Consider the following 17,981-nt stretch of genomic DNA (forward strand, 5'->3'; position numbering starts at 1 on the left):
CATCTCTGAACAGTTACATGAAACTAGATTATTCTACCCTATCAAAAGACTTCATTAGTAAAAGAGTTTATATATTTTTGATCGATTCAAATCTTCTCTTTTAAATAACACTATACATCGGCAACGAGATGCCTAGAGGGAATCAATCAAATACCTAGCAGAGGACAACTAACTTAGAAGGGCCTACATCTGCTGCTATAGTCCCATCAGCTGCAGGTTCTATCTAACAAGCTGAGCTACTCTAATTAGTTGATGAAGAAATATGAGGAGCCACAGTATCTGATGGCCTATAATGCTTGAGACACGGACATGCCTGCCATAAGGAAGCTCAGCAAAGTGTAGATGCCTCCATGCAAAAGCCAACACTACTACTAGAAAACCAACCAACTCATGGGCCCTTTTCATGAAGGATCAGCAGCTTCATTTTGGACACCTAGTCAAGTACCTGCTTTCAATGTGTTGAGGGTTGACATAGGGGCTTGAAGAACAGAGTGTAACATTTTGCGATGTAAAATTTTCGACACTGTGATTAGAGTATGCACCAGTGGTAAACCTCTGAAGAGTCCCAGAGCAAGCAAACCGTCGGCTACTCCCACGTAAATGTAAAAAACATAATATGCGCTGGTGCTGGTGATGATGACTGCATAGCTGTTATTTGCACCCTTAGTGCTATTCCCTTTGTCTTGAGGAGATGTTCTGTAGAGCAAAAGGAAATTGTTATTTGGCAACCAAACTTTCCCACTGAATTTCCATTGCACATAGATGATGCTGAATTTGAGTCTAAAGCAACACAACGTATTCCATTATCAGAGTGTATGCCTTTAGTCTAAAGGACTTACTATTACAAGAAAGTAGATTTAGCTTTTCACCACTTAAATAGGTAAAATTGATCTTCATTAAACACTCAGAGAAAGCTCTGTGCCATATTGTTTTAAATATTTTATTGCATTTTATGGAAACTGAACACAACTAAGTCCTTTAGAAATTGGTAAATAAAAGAACTGAACACTATGGGGAAATGAAGCCCAGCGGGTATTAAAATATTTAATAAGACTCAAATAATCAATAGAAACAAAATACAGCTCACAATAGGGCATAGAATACTCACTTTTTAAGCAAACACAACACAACCAAACAAGCAGCCACCTGAAATGGAACAATACACAGTTGATTTTTTTTTTCCAGTATCTTTTCTTATTCTTTTCACACCCACCTCTAATTCTACCACATAAAAATACACACAATTTTATTTTCCTTTGCTTTTCTTTCCTGGATCCAGCAGCTGCAATAATTATTCAAAGAACTACTATTTGAGGTGAGAACATGTTAATAGGAATTCAAATTTCACTGAAAAAAATATTTTTCCATTTCTCTCCTTAATTCAGCAGAAAATATACATTGACCTTCACAGGAAAGAAAAGATTTCAGTTAAATGTCTGAAATAATAAAGTTTGTTCTTATTTGATTACTCTCAGTTTGCTGGCAGATAACTTATCTGGCTAGTGATTATAAATAATTTATGCCTTTGCTGAACAAAGATTATAAGGGGTTCACAACTATAAGATCAATTAATCATTGGAAAAGCTGGGATATACACTTATGAAAGTCAGTAAAAATCTCAACAGTGCAAAAATTCAGTTTATACATAAAGATAAGGGGCATTCAGGTTAAAACACACTATTGGCACTATTTGAGTTTTTTCAGGGGGAAACTTTCGGCTGAGGAATGAATATTCTATACTGTAACTAAGCTAAAAATATTTAACAACTATGATTTTTGAGTTTCTTTGATACTTAAATGATCTGCACTCTGTTCTATTTCAACTTGGCATTCTAGACTCCTAAACCCTATGGGGAAACACTCTTGGGATGATCTTGTGATGATACCAACTCAAGATATAAAAATACACAATTGCAAAACTGAAATTATACAATTAGCCCAATAACAGCTTTACCAAAGAATCAAGTAGAAAAAAGGAGAAATTATAAGTAAAATAATTTGAAACTGAATACAGCATAAAAATAAATAGGGGAGAAATAAATATGCTTCGTATAAGATATGTCATTTCATACTCAAATCTATCTTAAGTACTTAAAAGTACCACATAAAAATTGTGCAGAACATTTAACATTAATTAATAAATTACATTATAAAGTCCTATCCTTTAAAGATTATATAATTTTTAGTTAAATTCACATACCAGGTAGGAGTATAATAATGAAAAATCTAATGGCATTATTCTCACTTTCCTCCTTTTCTTTTTTTATAATGATTTTTATTTTTTTCCATTACAGATGGTTTACAGTGTTCTGTCAATTTTCTACTGTACAGCAAGATGACCCACTCACACATACATGTATACATTCTTTTTTCTCACATTACCATGCTCCATCATAAGTCACTAGATATAGTTCCCAGTGCTATACAGCAGGATCTCATTGCTTATCTATTCCAAAGGCAATAGTTTGCATCTATTATACACATAATCTCCACGCACTGTATTAATAAAAAGAAAACTTCCTTTGTTTCTCGGAAATTCAAGTGAATTCAAAATGACAAGAAACTCAGGAATAATCTAGCAATTTCAATAGTCTTTGTTCCAGTACAAATGTTTTCCTATTTCCTAACGCTAATCAAATTACTCAAGAACTTAGATAAGGGTATATTTCTGAGGCACTCTTTTGTCATTATAGTCCTTCTTTGTTCCAACTAGAGAAGTATAAATAGTGTTGGCATTGCCAGCTTTCTCTGAATGGAAGCAGATCCCAGAAACAAATACTTTATAATTTTTACTATGAAACAATAACCAAAGATGTTTTTCAAAGACATGGATCTAATCAGTATAATATAAAGTTATTTCTTGGCCCTTATGAATAGAGACCTCTTGTGGAACCACCAATTCAAATTACTTTTATTGACTGGAACAAAAACATTTCAAAAGACTTGACATATGACTTTAGTAAAAATATCTAGCAATTAAGTTCTAACATTTAAACAAATGACCAATTACGTTCTAACATTTAATTTCTGAAATGTTTGACATTATAAAATTCATGCAGTTTATGATAGAGTGACAGTCCTAAAAGATTAAAGAGGAAAAGAAGAAGGGTCTTTATTTCCAGCTTTTTCAGGGTTTTCCATACCACACAGAAAAGAGTGTAGCCTAGATTTACACTGACAGATAGAAACTTCTATAATAATGGAAATGTCCTATATCTGCATTGTTCAATATCATTGCCATATAACACATGTGGCACTTGATCACTTGATATATGACCAGTGTGAGTACCTGAAGAGATGAATTTACATTTTGTTTCATTTTAAATAATTTCATTTAATTTATATGGTCATATGTGGCCAGTGGCTACCGAATAGTGCATGCACAGATTAAAACTATTAGATCTTTAGAGGTGTAGCCAGAGTGTTCATTATATACTCATGCTAGGCATCAGGAATTTGATGATGGTGTTCTTTAGAGTAGATCCATGAATGGCCAAGTGTCGATGCATGAACAATTTTGCAAATGACCCCAAGATGAAAAAGTAGCCAGTATTTAGAAGCTAGGCCACAATTTAAATTATACAGATAATTTTTCTATGATTAAAAAATAATGGCATGTTGGGGATACAATATCATAGTACACACAAATGGAGAGAGAAGCCAAGTACCTATATTTGAAAGACTTATTTGCTAAATGAACTAGTTAACATCATCAGAGATTTGAAAGATGAAGGTTGATCATGCATGTAGTAAAATTCCAACAGTAAAACACCAACATCAAAAACAAGATGTGACATAGAACCAAAGTAAGAATGTGCTGAAGACTTGGAAGGAACCCTACCATAACATAACCTCACCAGGCACAAGTCTGATGAGCACAACTGAAAAAAACAGGTGTGGACAGAGAAGACAACTGTAAAGGCCAGGTGCAGAAATGGTTGAAAAAAAGTGAGTATGAGCAAACAAGGTATAATGGTCCAACATTCTATCATGAAGAACATTAATGAGCTACAAAAAAGACAGTCCTAAATATTTCACTGTGGAGTATGCAGAGGCCTTTCAATATGACTAAAGGTTCTCAATGCTCTGGTTGCTGCGCCCAGTGAGTAAGAGCAATCCCTTCCAGTCATCACACATGTCCCCGCCTCCCTTGGTGAACCCATCCAATCGATTTGCCATATAGCAGAAGAATCTTTTTTTAAAAAAGAAATCATATCATATCTTGAAGCCATCTGAAGCCTTCCTGTTGCATTTAAAATAAAACCTAAATTCTTTCCTGCAGCCTGCAAACCTGTTCTGGCCTACTTTTCCAATGTCACCACATGACATGCCTCTCACTTTTCTTTCCCATTCCCCCAATTTGTTGGCCTCCTCTCAGTTTCCATAATTTACCAAACTTTTCTAAGACCTTTGCAACTGCCCCCGTCTCAGCACGTCAGATCCTTCTTAACTTTCAGGTGTCATTTTCTAGAAAGGTCTCTCCCTGTCTACCCTCTTTTGCCCCACCTTTATTTTAGCACACGATTTCCTCCTTCTGGCACTTACTATACTCTGTGACTATTTCCACCAAAATGTATTTATTATCTATCTCCTCCCTCAAAATGTTGTTTCTTAAGAGCAGGGAGGAGCCATCTGTCCTCTTTCCCATTGCACCCTCAGTGCCTAGAACAATACCAGGTAAACAGTAGGCAGCAGTCTCTCTGTACGTAATAAATAAAGGGAGGGATGGATAAGAGGATACTTAAATAAAAAACACAAATGTCAACAGGGAGAAATTATAACTAATAACATAGAAAACCTTTTAAAAAGCAGATGATGGAGTTCCCTTTGTGGCTCAATGGGTTAAGAAGCTGCTATTGTCTCTGTGAGGATGTGGGTTCCATTCCTGACCTCGCTCAGTGGGTAAAGGATCCACTGTTGCCACAAGCTGTGGGGTAGGTCACAGATATGGCTCAGATCCAGCATTGCTGTGACTGTGGCATAGGCCTGCTGCTGCAGTTCCAACTTGATCCCTAGCCTGGGAACTTCCATATGCCACAGGCGTGGCCATAAAAATAAAATAAAATGACACAAAAAGATATGTTTTTGCAATAACTGTGAATGCTCGACTAATAGTGGGAAGTTATACAACATTTACATCCTCCGTAGTAGTTTGGCTTCTAGCCTGAGAACAAAGGACCACAATCTTCTCGAGTAAATGAGCTAATAATATTGCATACATGTGCAGCAGCCCAATGCTCAATTTCTAATTAATTAATTAACTATACATCATGTTGAAAGGTGCATAAGTTCAGTTCTATGGCTCTGCACGGGACAAAGGTCCCGTAAGTGAACATTAATCACCACCACATTCCAGATAAGATCATTTTTTCTCATAAAACTTAATGAAGACATTCAAGTAATGTTGATCTTTCAATGCAGGGATTCAAATCAATAACAAGTAGAAAGGGCTAGTTTGAGATTAAATGTGGCAAAGGACTGAGTTTCATTCACATTAATGTTGATCATTTGGCATGACTGGCAGAGATTAATGAGGTAAATTGGAAATATATTTTAATGCAATTTTATTACTCATGTGAGAGTGTCAAGTTACCCCACCCCATATTTTTATTAACGTACAGAAGTAATTATTGAAAGTTTCACTGTATCTGCTGTGGACTTGTTTACTTCAAACTACCCTGAGTATTATAATGATGATAGACATTAAGGATACTAGTGAGAAAAGCAACTAAGCATTGCTCACTAGGTGCCAAGCGCTACAGTTAATGTTTTATAATCATGATACCTCTCAACCCAGAAAAACGGCCCATGACAAACTAGTATATATAGGATGGATAAACACCAAAGTCCTACTATATAGCACAGAGAACTACATTCAAGAACTTATGATAACGTGTAATGGAAAAGAATATGAAAAATAAGGTGTGTGTGTAACTGAGTCATTTTGCTGTATAGCAGGAATTAATACAACATTATAAATCAACTCAATAAATTCTTAAGACCTATGAAATAGGTACTATTACAACCCCCATTTTACTTTTTTTTTTTTTTTTTGGCCACACCTATGGCATGTGGAAGTTCCCAAGCCAGGGATCAATCTTGCAAATCTCATGTCATAGCAGCTACCAGGGCTACAGCAGTGACAACGCAGATCCTTTACCCACTGAGCCACCAGGGAACTCCACAACCCCCATTCTACAGATGAAGAAACTGAGACTCAGAGAGATTGACCTACTTGTTCCATTTCACAGTATTAATAACACAGAATTAGAATTCACAGCCAGGCCAGTCTGATTCTAGAGGTGGCACTATGCTACACTGCATCTCACGTCAGCCTCCATTTGGCTTATCAATTTAAAATAGTAGTAGAGCAAAAGCAGAAATATCATTGAAACTCAAAGATCAAATGGAAACTGACAGTTTATAGATGAAGCTGTAGGTATAACATTTTTGGTATATACCCTTGGATATTTCACATTATCTTACTTGGTCAGGGAAGAGTGATAATTAATATTTCATTTAGAGGTTAGAAACAGCCTAATAAGAAAATGATGTAGTTAAAAGTTTGGGTGTCAGGTATGTATACAATTATACACCCTCAGGAGAGGCAGTATTTCACCTGGGTCATTTCTCCCCTGAGGTAGCCTGGGCCTTTATGTATCCCTCTAGCCCCAAAGTCACTTCACACCTAGACATCCTTTGCCTGGCCCGTTTTGGCATCGAGGGGCTGCTCCAGATCTAGAGAAAACCCTCATGCACCAACCGGCTTAGGAACCTCTCACCTTGATGCAGAACTGAACTTGTGACTATTGTGCTATCTGCCCCCCTCTTTTATTTTAACCTGATGATGTGAAGGATGGCAGGGACATGGCAAATGAGACCAGGAAGGTGGCATCGAAGACAAAAGAAGTCTGTAAGAAAATTTGTGATGTGAATCTCTGAAAGTCTTGTTTAAAGTGATTATGATTATAAATCCACCAATATATATTTACTGTATTTTGTGAGGAAATAGGTTTTATTTATTTATTTTTTTGGCCATACCCGGGCCAGGGATTGAATCCGTGCCATAGCAGTGACAACCCTTAACCCACTGTGCCACAAGGGAACTCAAAAGTAGTCTTTTAAAGGTGGTAATTCACTACTTGCATATTTAATAGTGTAATATCTAGAGTCTAATGAATTCAAAATTCAGTAAAGAATAATGTTAAGTGTTTAATTTCAATCCACATAAAGGCATTCTACTTTGAGGTTTCGAATGTCCCTATTAAAAACTCTTCATGTGAAAGATACATATGTTAGATATGATACATATGAAATAATATAAATAGAAGACCTGTAGGAAACTATACATATCATTTTATAATGTAAAATCACATATATATGTATATACTTATACATATATATACACACACACACATTTAACTACTACTCATAATTTAACTTTAACTATTAGTAATATCTTATAACAGAAAATTCTTACCTCAGCCAGAAAAACAACTAAGCACCAAATCAGCACAAAAATTAAGCTCTTGTGAACAGTAACATATCGAAGGTATGTGTTCCAGGTAGTAACGGTTGGTATGCTCTCCACGTCATCAAAAAAGCACTCCTAAAAGGAAGAATCACAGTTCTTACAGTGACACAACACAGTTTCACACCACCACTGTGGTTTTGTTTTGGATGTGTATAAATAAAGGAATATTACTATTTGAAACCAAGTGAATTTCAATTGATTAGTAAACCATAATGAATGACAGGGGATATCACTCCACAGCCAGTATAATGTCCACTGGAGTAGCAGAGCTTTTTGAAAAATCAAACACACTGCAATTCTTCAAATTCTGAACATATATCACTGGTAATACAACTGTATTATTTTGAGGGCAACTTTACTATTTTAATACTTAACAGTGTCATGCATTTTATCAAATAAATGCACCAATCAGCTGAGCTTCTCAGAACCCTCCTTGATTTATTTCTTTGAGGGTCCATGGAAAAATACGGTTTGGAATTTTGCTAGCTGCAGAGAGGTCTTCCAATGGACCTGAATGCCAAGTGATGTTTATATATTCCTTAGTAGCTAGGACTCTCCTCTTTCCAGCTATGACTTAAATTGTATAATTCTACTCCTCAGAATGTTCCCCTAAAAGACTTCATTGGTTCCTTGAGAGACAGAATTCAATAATTTGAAAGAGAGCAATTCGGAGTTCCCGTCGTGGCTTAGTGGTTAACGAATCCGACCAGGAACCATGAGGTTGCGGGTTCGATCTCTGGCCTTGCTCAGTGGGTTAAGGATCCTGTGTTGCTGTCAGCTGTGGTGTAGGTCGCAAACACAGCTAGGATCCAATGTTGCTGTGTCTGTCGTGTAGGCTGGTGGTTACAGCTCCGATTAGACCCCTAGCCTGGGAACCTCCAAATGCCACTGGAGTGGCCCTAGAAAAAGCAAAAAGACAAAAAAAAAAGAGAGAGAGACAGACAGACAGAGACCAATTCCAGATATTCCGAAGGGAAGGAATAGTTTCGTTTTTTATAAAGTCAACAAAATTCATACGAAGAAAGGGTCCTAGGAAATTGGAATATATACACTAACCAGGAATAAATGTTTCTGAAGTCAAGCAAACCTGGATTTGAATCTGGACTTTACCATTGATTTCCTAGGAGCTGCATGAATTGAGGCAGCTGAACTCTAAAATTCAGTTTCCTTATCCATAAATGAGGATAATCACAGGTACCGTCTAAGTATATGCTTCTGGCACTAGAAGTGTTCAATAAATAGGAACTATTATCAGTCAAAGTGATCATTTTTAACAATTAAACTTTAAGAATCAGGCTTGAGAGGTTCATTCATATTGACATTAAAACCATACAGATAGGAGTTCCCATTGTGGCGCAGTGGTTAACAAATCCGACTAGGAACCATGAGGTTGCGGGTTCAATCCCTGGCCTTGCTCAGTGGGTTAACGATCCGGTGTTGCCGTGAGCTGTAGTGTAGGTCGCAGACGCGGCTCGGATCCCGCGTTGCTGTGGCTCTGGCATAGGCCGGTGGCTGCAGCTCTGATTCAACCCCTAGCCTGGGAACCTCCATATGCCGCAGAAGCGGCCCTAGAAAAGGCAAAAAGACAAACAAACAAAAACCATACAGATAAATTACCTTTTAGGAAATTTTTTTCAAAATTATAGAAACAGGAGTTCCCACTGTGGCACAATGGGGTCGCTGGTGTCTCCGAAGCACCAGGATGCAAGTTCGATCCCCAGCCCAGTACAGTGGGTTAAAGGATCCAGCATTGCCTCAGCTACAGCATAGGCTGCAACTGTGGCTTAGATCTGACCCCTGGTCCAGGAGTTGCATATGTCACAAGGTCGCAGAAAAAGAAAAAAAAATCATAGGAACACTGAAAGTATTTTATTTTTAAATTATCTATTTCTTTTTAAATTTATTTTTCTCATTATAGTTGATTTACAATGTTGTGCCAATTTCTGCTCTACAGTAAAGTGACCCAGTCATATACATACATAAATTTCCTTTCTTATGTTTTTTTCCTTCCTGGTCTATCCCAAGAGACTGCATATAGTTCCTTGTGCTATACAATAGGACCTCATTGCTTATCCACTCTAAATTTAATAGTTTGCATCTACTAACTCCAAACTTGCACTCCATCCCACTCTCTCCCACCTCGCCCTTGGCAACCACAATGGAATATTACTCGGTCATAAAAAAGACAAACTAATGCCATTTGCAGCAACATGGACGGATCTAGAGACTTTCATACCTAGTGAAGTAAGCCAGAAAGCAAAAGACAAATACCATATGATATCACTTATTTGCGGAATCTAAAATATGGAACAGATGATCTACCTAAAAATAACGAACAAACTAAAAATAGAAACAGGTCATGGCCAAGAAGAGCAGACTTGGGGTTCCTGGGGGGAAAAGGGGAGGGAGTGAGATGGATGGGCATTTTGGGGGCTTGAGGGGGTGCAAATTGTTATATTTGGAATGGATGGGCAATGGGATCCTACTGTACAGCACAGGGAACTGCGTGTTATTGGGTCACTTTGTTGTAAAACAGAACTTACCGAAACACTGTAAATCAACTATACTTTAACAATAATAATAATAATAATAAATAAGTCTACAAATAACAAATGCTGGAGAGGGTGTGGGGGAAAGGAAAACCTCCTACACTGTTGCTGGGAATGCAAACTGATATAACCACTATGGAGAACAGTATAGAGGTTGAATTTGAATATAGATATATTGAATTTCACATACCTTCTTTAAAAGAAACCTGTCCAGAAATCCTATGTATAAAGCAAATTTAGGAGTTCCCATCATGGCTCAGTGGAAATGAATCTGACTAGTATCCATGAGGACACAGGTTCCATCCCTGGCCTCGCTCAGTGGGTTAAAGATCCGGTGCTGCCATGAGCTGTGGTGTGCCCCAGAGGCAGTGCAGATCTGGCGGTGCTGTGGCTGTGCTATAGGCCAGAAGCTACAACTCCAATTTGACCCCTAGCCTGGGACTCTCCATATGCCATGGGTGCAGCCCTAAAAAGACAAATAAATAAATAAATAGTAAATTTAAAAGATTAGAAAGAGCTCAGACTAACTAAATTAAGGCAAGACTGATGTGTACACCAGAATGTTAGTCCTACGGCAAGGCTAGATGTTTATATACCTTTCAGAGGCTACCTGCCTATAGAAATATTTCTTGGTCTTTCAACAACTGAAGTTATTTGTTTATACATTTATTTTCACTCTACCTCTTCCCAAGAATTTTTAAAGTGGTAATGAAACAGATTTATAATCATTCATTATTTTTCTAAATAATAAAAATGATTATCGCTGCTTACTAAAGGACCCAGTACTATCCCTTCCTTTGACTTACAGCTTATGGGCAGAGACATCACAAAAGGAAATAGTTGATTCTCTTACATTTTGAAGATGATTATCTAATTTATGGACTTTGGACTTTGGGAAATCTTAAAAATAAACCTCATCCTAAATTCAAATTTGAGTAAGTCTGCCACATATTACAACTCACTCTGTGGCAAAAAAAAAAAAAAGTAAATAAGAAACTTAAACACCACACTAATAATTCATACACACCCTTAAATCTTCTTCATTAATTTCTTCACTTATTTCCAAGCCAGTATCTTGCGATAATCGTCTGGAATATATATCTATTTCAGTTAAGTTTGCTTGAGGGACCAGTGACATTTTTCGTGTGGACGTCGCTGTCTTTCGGTGAATGCTTTGACCTTGGTTCACTGAGGAGTGGGTCATGAGGTTCAGAACAGACTGCCTCCGTCGTCTCTGAAACGTGGGGCCAGCGTTGATCACGTTGCTCCGAGGTAGAATTGCCTCCCCCTGCTCAGAATCAGGAACTAAGGACAGCCTTCTCTCTAAAGGCTCGCCAGAATCTTCTTCAAAGCCATTCATTTGTAAGGGAGTCTTCTGTACAATTGAAAATTTCCTTATAGAGTTGATTGAATTGAGAATGGAATTCTTCCTTTTTTCACCAAACTCTCCAGTCTGTTTAAAGGATTGTTTTTTTGTTTCGTTCCAGGACACAGAGGCATCTCCTTCTAATGAGAAACGCCGTAAAGTCTCAGTTATGATTGAATTTCTTCGTTCTGCAGTAAATTGGTCAAAAGTATCATATCCCATAAGCTTTGAACTGAAGTCGGGCCGCTGACTTTGTAATTCAGAAAATGTCCCATAAAAATAGCTGCTACCTTCATGTAAAATTAGTATTTTGTCAGCTTTCTTTAAATGTTCCATTTTAGAAGTGACCAAAATCCTAGTTTTGTTAGCCATCAATTTACAGACACAGCTTTAAGAATACAAAAATATACAAAGGTTAATTGATAAACACTTTATTATAATAACATATGTATTGAATTTTAACATTTGATTAATGTATTTTTATACAAAGCCTCTGTCATGCGATGTTATTATTATACTTAAATTCTAAAGGTTAATATTCAATAGGAACTAATTTGGTACCTCTTGAATCATTGTGGCATGAAATACTATATTATTGAATTACTATAGTGTGCTACATTGTAAAGTTGAGTGTTAACTGACCGAGAATGAAATCAAATATCTGATATTAAATAAACATTTAACTGAACAAACTCTGGGCCGTGGTTGATTCATCTAGAAAATGAGGGAATTGTTAGATGACCTTTAATACTCCTTAGAGTTTATATTTCTGTGTGTCTTTCTAAAATGTCAGAGCTTTCTTGTTCTTTAAATTCTCTATTCATTTCCTTTTATATTTGAAGTTAACCACCAATTTAGTCCTCAAGAGCTTATATTAAGAGTATTTGCTTTCTTAAAAACACAACCACCATAAACCTGAGACTTGAATAATAAATGTGACCCTCCTCCAACAAATTTTCCCTCTGGTCTAGAAGTAAATCCTGACCAGAACCATCTAAAGGAGATAAATTTATTTTAGGCATTAAAATATTATATATTATGTAGGAAAAGGCATCATTCTAATGCACAAACACAACTAGCAAACTTTATGTTGATAAGAAGTTACTTATAGTTACAGGACCTAAAAATAATATCACAAATGTTAAATTTAACTCAATTCTGAGAAAGCTATGCTTCTAGGAATAATGTGGCCATTTTATACACACATATATCAACATCCCTATTGACTAAAACGAATCATGATAATTCTCTTAATAAACTATTATATTGTCTAAGAAGTCAGTTTGAAACTTTGAAACAAGTCGTATAACTGTTCCTCTCAGGACTTTACATGCATTGAGCCCTAACGGGAGCGCCAATGAAACGGACACCCCAAGTTTGGGTGACTGCGGAGGAGGTTCTGAAGGATGTACTGAGGTAGATGAATGGTCTGAGCATCCACCTGCATTACAACATTAAAACATTCCATTTCTTTGGTTTCTTAAGAAGTTTCTTATCTAAGGAGAAGATAGAATAAAATACTACAACAACAAAAATAAATAGAAATTGTAAGTGTAACAATTAGTTAAAATAATGTAAGCTATGTCCTAAGACAATAATGCTGTAAAAACTACACAGATGGTGATGGTTGAATAGCCATGAGAGAAATTGGCTCACCAAAAGATAGAGAGAAAAGAGGATGTGATCTTGAATCTTGACCATGGAGGGAAAATTGGCCTTGAGTTACTCAGCTACATTACATTCTGCCACACTGAGTCACAATGATGGGCATATTTCTCAAGAAATACTATACAGTCCGTAGTAGAAGAGTCATTCTCGCTTGTCTTTTAGCATGAGCATTATAAGTTATTTAAGGAACATACCTTTCAAATATTTCTTTCTCTGTTAAAACATCTAGGTATCCAAAAGGAGAGTCTAATAGGTACACATCAGCATCTTTATATACTGCTCTAAAAAGAAAATGGAAATTGAAAAATTAGATTCCCTCTATATTTCCCATGTCATTCAATGTAGATGATTTTAACTGAAGAACAAAAAAAAAAATGAGTCGCATATGATGTTTATGGCTTTTCACAATATTCCGAGAGATGCTAAAGCGGTTTTGCTAAATATATGTAACACACACTTGCAAAAGTTACAAACCAAATCACACCATATGTGCCATTTTAAATATTACCTTAAAAAAGAAGAAGAAAGAAAGAAAACCTTTTAATAATGGTATCTATTTGGAGCCAACCACCATGCTACTTGCTAGGAATACAACGATTAAAAAATTCACAGGCCCTGCCTTCAGAGGTCTTGCATTTTGGTGGGAAGGCAAAGAAGAAAATAGAATGTTTCAATCCTGTAAAATGTCAGAGGCAGCAACTAAATTGCAGCACTTACGTGACTTTTTTTTTCTAATGTTTTTCAATGTTGGCTGTTACTAATAAATTGGTAGCAGTGTTGTTATGGCTGTATGATTGATATTGCTTTTTGCTCTTTGTATTCTTAGTTTCTGGACCACACTCATAAAACTTCCACACAAGTGAAGGGTGAAAATTTTGCAATAAAAATCCTTATTCATGTTATTTTCTAAGTTAAAACACCATATTTTATGAGCAGGTAAAATCTTCATTAAGTTGATCTTGGAAAAGTAAAAAGATGAAGATATGGTCCCATATGCATGGACATGAGATTATTTCTTCACAATATTTAAATTTTTTTATATAATTTTTTTTATTTTCCCACTGTACAGCAAGGGGGTCAGGTTATCCTTACATGTATACATTACAATTACACTTTTTCCCCCACCCTTTCTTCTGTTGCAACATGAGTATCTAGACAAAGTTCTCAATGCTATTCAGCAGGATCTCCTTGTAAATCTATTCTAAGTTGTGTCTGATAAGCCCAAGCTCCCGATCCCTCCCACTCCCTCCCCCTCCCATAAACTTTAATCAAAGAAATCAAAGAAGATGTAAAGAAATGGAAAGATATTCCATGTTCCTGGATTGGGAAAATCAATATTGTAAAAATGGCCATACCACCCAAAGCAATCTACAGATTCAATGCAATCCCTATCAAATTAAATTTTTCATCTGTGGTTGTTAGTTACTCTACCCCAAACTAACTACATAGGATTTGGTGTTTACATATAACTCTGTAAAAAGGAAACTGTGTTTAGTCAGTAAGTAACTAAAAGAAGTAATATTAATAACTAAAAAACAGAAATAACAAAAAGTCAAGGTAAAATCTAAAAGAGCCTTTGCAGTGTAAATTCTTTTTTAAGACAACATGTAAAAACTAGGTAAACACGTAAAAACACGTAAAAACTAGGTAAAGCCCTCAAGAGCTTTCTTTCCCCACACAATTCTTACTTCTCCCTCCTTCATAACTATGACCACAGTTTCCAAGAGATTAGAAATAACATATTTATCATCCAAACCTGGACAACACATGACAGATCAGAATAGGAATAAACAATTATTTTCATTAATACTTCAAACTATGTACACTTTATAATAAAATCAAATTTTAAACTGACAAATACAAATTCAACTCTATGCTAAATGTCTGAAGTCATATAGCATATCTTACCTAAATCTGAAATGAAATGCTTCAGGCAAGTCTTACTTTGGCTCACAGATTAATCAGCTTTCATTTATTTAGAAGCCATTATCTTGTCTGTGAATTATCCATATCTATTGATTTATTACTTGACATTGTAATCCCAAGATCAAGGTTTAATGTAGAGCCAAGATGACGTGGTTCAAATTGGATCTCTACCATTGCCCAGTGTGGCTTTTGGTAAGTTAATATCCAGCTGCCCCAGTTATCTCATGATCTCTTCTACGAAGCGGGGCAACCAATCCTTTTTTGAAGGGTTGATATGGGGATTAAGTAAAATTAGACACACACCTTACACACCCCACCTAAACGAGGACTAAGCAATTGCAGATGCTCAGGGAGTTAGTTTCCTGTCCCAGCTTTTGAAAGCATGAGAAAGTAAGGGAAAGAGCCAAAATATCAATAAGTCAATGTGATTTCTTGTTAATAACTTTGGCAACGTAAGAATTTTGTTCAAATAAAACTGGAGGAATATTTAACACTCTCCATCATCCATAATTTTTTAAACTGAAAGTTACAGTTTAACCACAAGGTTTTTCTTCTCGACACAAATTAACTACATATGCACTTCTCTCTGACAGCTCAAAATGCTTAGACCAAGAGTATCTCTCCTAAGAGACCTCCCTACTACCCCACAATGTGCTTGTCCTATTTATTTTTCTCTAAAGATTGTGGAATTTAAGCTACGTGACATCATTTGCCTTGCATTTTTGTTATGACATGTATTTGATGAATTACATGAAATTTCAAAATTTATGAAAATTTTGAAAATATATGTTTATTTAAGCCAAGAAGCATAAACAGAAGCCTAGAGCAGGTGTGTACATCGTGGGGTAGGATGAGCTAGGGTTGTAGAAAGGACTAAAAAAAATTTAATCTCTTTCCTATTCTAGGGAGAATGCCAGGGTTTTCCAATTGTAGTAAATCAAATCATAAGGCAAACAAACATACACACACTAACATAAAGGTACGCATTTTTAAAAAGCCATCAGCTTTATCAGATACGAACACTACATTATTACCTATAGTTCTTAAAAGTTATTCTTTCTCTTTTTTTTTTTTTTTTTTTTGTCTTTTTAAGGCCACACCGGTGTCATATGGAAATTTCCAGGCTAGGGGTAGAATCAGAGCTGCAGCTGCTGGCCTACACCACAGCTACAGCAATGCCAGATCTGAGCCATGTCTACAACCTACACTGCAGCTCACAGCAATGCTAGATTCGTAACCCACTGAGGGAGGCCAGGGATTGAACCTGCATCCTCATGGATACTAGTCAGGTTCGTTACCACCGAGCCACAATGGGAACTCCTTAAGCTATTCTTAACCTGCTAGCTATAAGATCCCAGGCATTGTTTCAACTATGGAAAGAGAATATCAAGAAATAGAGAAACAGCTATATATATATATTTTTACATGCATGATATTTACTACAAACGCTTGCTGAACCAATAAACTGATATTCACCTTGCTAAAGAAATTCTTGCTCGCTGACCTCCACTCAGTGTGATTCCACCTTCTCCCAGAACTATGTTGTCTTTCTCTGCAAACTTGGAGATGTCCTGTGACCAAAAATAAAAAGTTAGAGAGGAAATGTCAGTATGCCGGATCTGGATTTGAAAGGTACATTTTCCTTCCAATGTAATATCATAGAACAGGCTCTTGCTTCAACCACAGCAGAAATTATGAACACTGCATCTGTTATTTCAAATTCATTTCAATTGGTCAAAATGTTACCGAAATTTTATAAATAAAATTTTCTTTAATTTTTAAAATGTCACTCATAATAAATAAATAAGGATGGGAAATATCAAAAATATTTATGATAAGATAAAGACATGCATATATCATCCATTGTGCTATTAACATGCTAAAGTAGGCTTCCTTTCAGTTTGTTTGCTTAGTTTTTAGGGCTGCACCTGTGGCACATGGAAGTTCCCAGGCTAGGGGTCAAATCAGAGCTGCAGCTGCTGGCCTACACCTCAGCCATACCAATGTGGTAACTCAGCTCCATCTGACACCTACACCACTGCTCAGGGCAATGTTGGATTGATCCTTAACCCGCTGAGTGAGGCCAGGGATCAAACCTGCATCCTCATGGGTACTAGTCAGGTTTGTTACCACTGAAAAATAAGGAGAACTCCCACTCCTTCGAATGATAAGGAGAACTCCCATTCTTTCCAGTTTAAGTGCACTCTTTTAAAAGGAAATCTCTGGGAGTTCCCGTCATGGTGTAGCGGAAATGAATCCAACTAGGAACCATGAGGTTGCGGATTCAATCCCTGGCCTTGCTCAGTGGGTTAAAGATCCAGAGTTGCTGTGACCTGTGGTGTAGGTCACAGATGTCGCTCAGATCCTGTGTTGCTGTAGCTCTGGCGTAGACTGGCGGCAACAGCCCTGATTGGACCCCTAGCCTGGGAACCTCCATATGCCACAGGTGAGGCCCTCAAAAGACAAAAGACAAAAAATAAATAAATAAATAAAAGGAAATCTCCGGAGACAAATAAGCCTCATAATAAGAGAAACTAAAAGAATACAGTGTACAGCTCCCTGCATAATCTAACCATATTCAGTGGGCAGCCACGAGTACAAAGCATCTCTTTCCCACACTTCTCTCACCTACCCACCCAAACAACACAGCCTTCTTCCTCATCCATCCTCCCAGCTCGTTCTTATGTCCTCTCCCCATCCACTCCGCCTCTCCTATCACCTCCCTGCCACATGGGTCCTGTCATCCTTTCTCCAGTTAATGAACTTCTCTGCTTCAACAACTATGCTAGACATTGAAAAAGAATATTAGAATTTATAATAGTCCTCAAATGCAGTCATTATAAGCCTAACTTGGAAGATAAGCCATAATCCTGGAGAAAGCTAATAAACATCCCAAAGAATTGATTAACCTTTTTAAGATAATAAAACAATATACAAT

General features: G+C 36.7%; 1 protein-coding gene across 1 annotated transcript in view; it reads right to left on the reverse strand.

Annotated features, from left to right (window-relative positions):
• CFTR (CF transmembrane conductance regulator) overlaps positions 1-17,981 on the reverse strand; it is a 184,657-nt gene that overhangs the window by 62,069 nt on the left and 104,607 nt on the right. The window contains exons 12-17 of the mRNA XM_047763595.1: positions 16,520-16,614; positions 13,312-13,398; positions 11,111-11,837; positions 7,481-7,609; positions 1,109-1,146; positions 446-696 (exon numbers count right to left, since the gene is read on the reverse strand). Coding sequence (XP_047619551.1) covers positions 446-696; positions 1,109-1,146; positions 7,481-7,609; positions 11,111-11,837; positions 13,312-13,398; positions 16,520-16,614 — 1,327 coding nt within the window. The remainder of the gene's footprint in view (positions 1-445; positions 697-1,108; positions 1,147-7,480; positions 7,610-11,110; positions 11,838-13,311; positions 13,399-16,519; positions 16,615-17,981) is intronic.

Source organism: Phacochoerus africanus, chromosome 16 (genome assembly GCF_016906955.1).
Source record: "Phacochoerus africanus isolate WHEZ1 chromosome 16, ROS_Pafr_v1, whole genome shotgun sequence".
NCBI classification, from domain to species: Eukaryota; Metazoa; Chordata; class Mammalia; order Artiodactyla; family Suidae; genus Phacochoerus; species Phacochoerus africanus.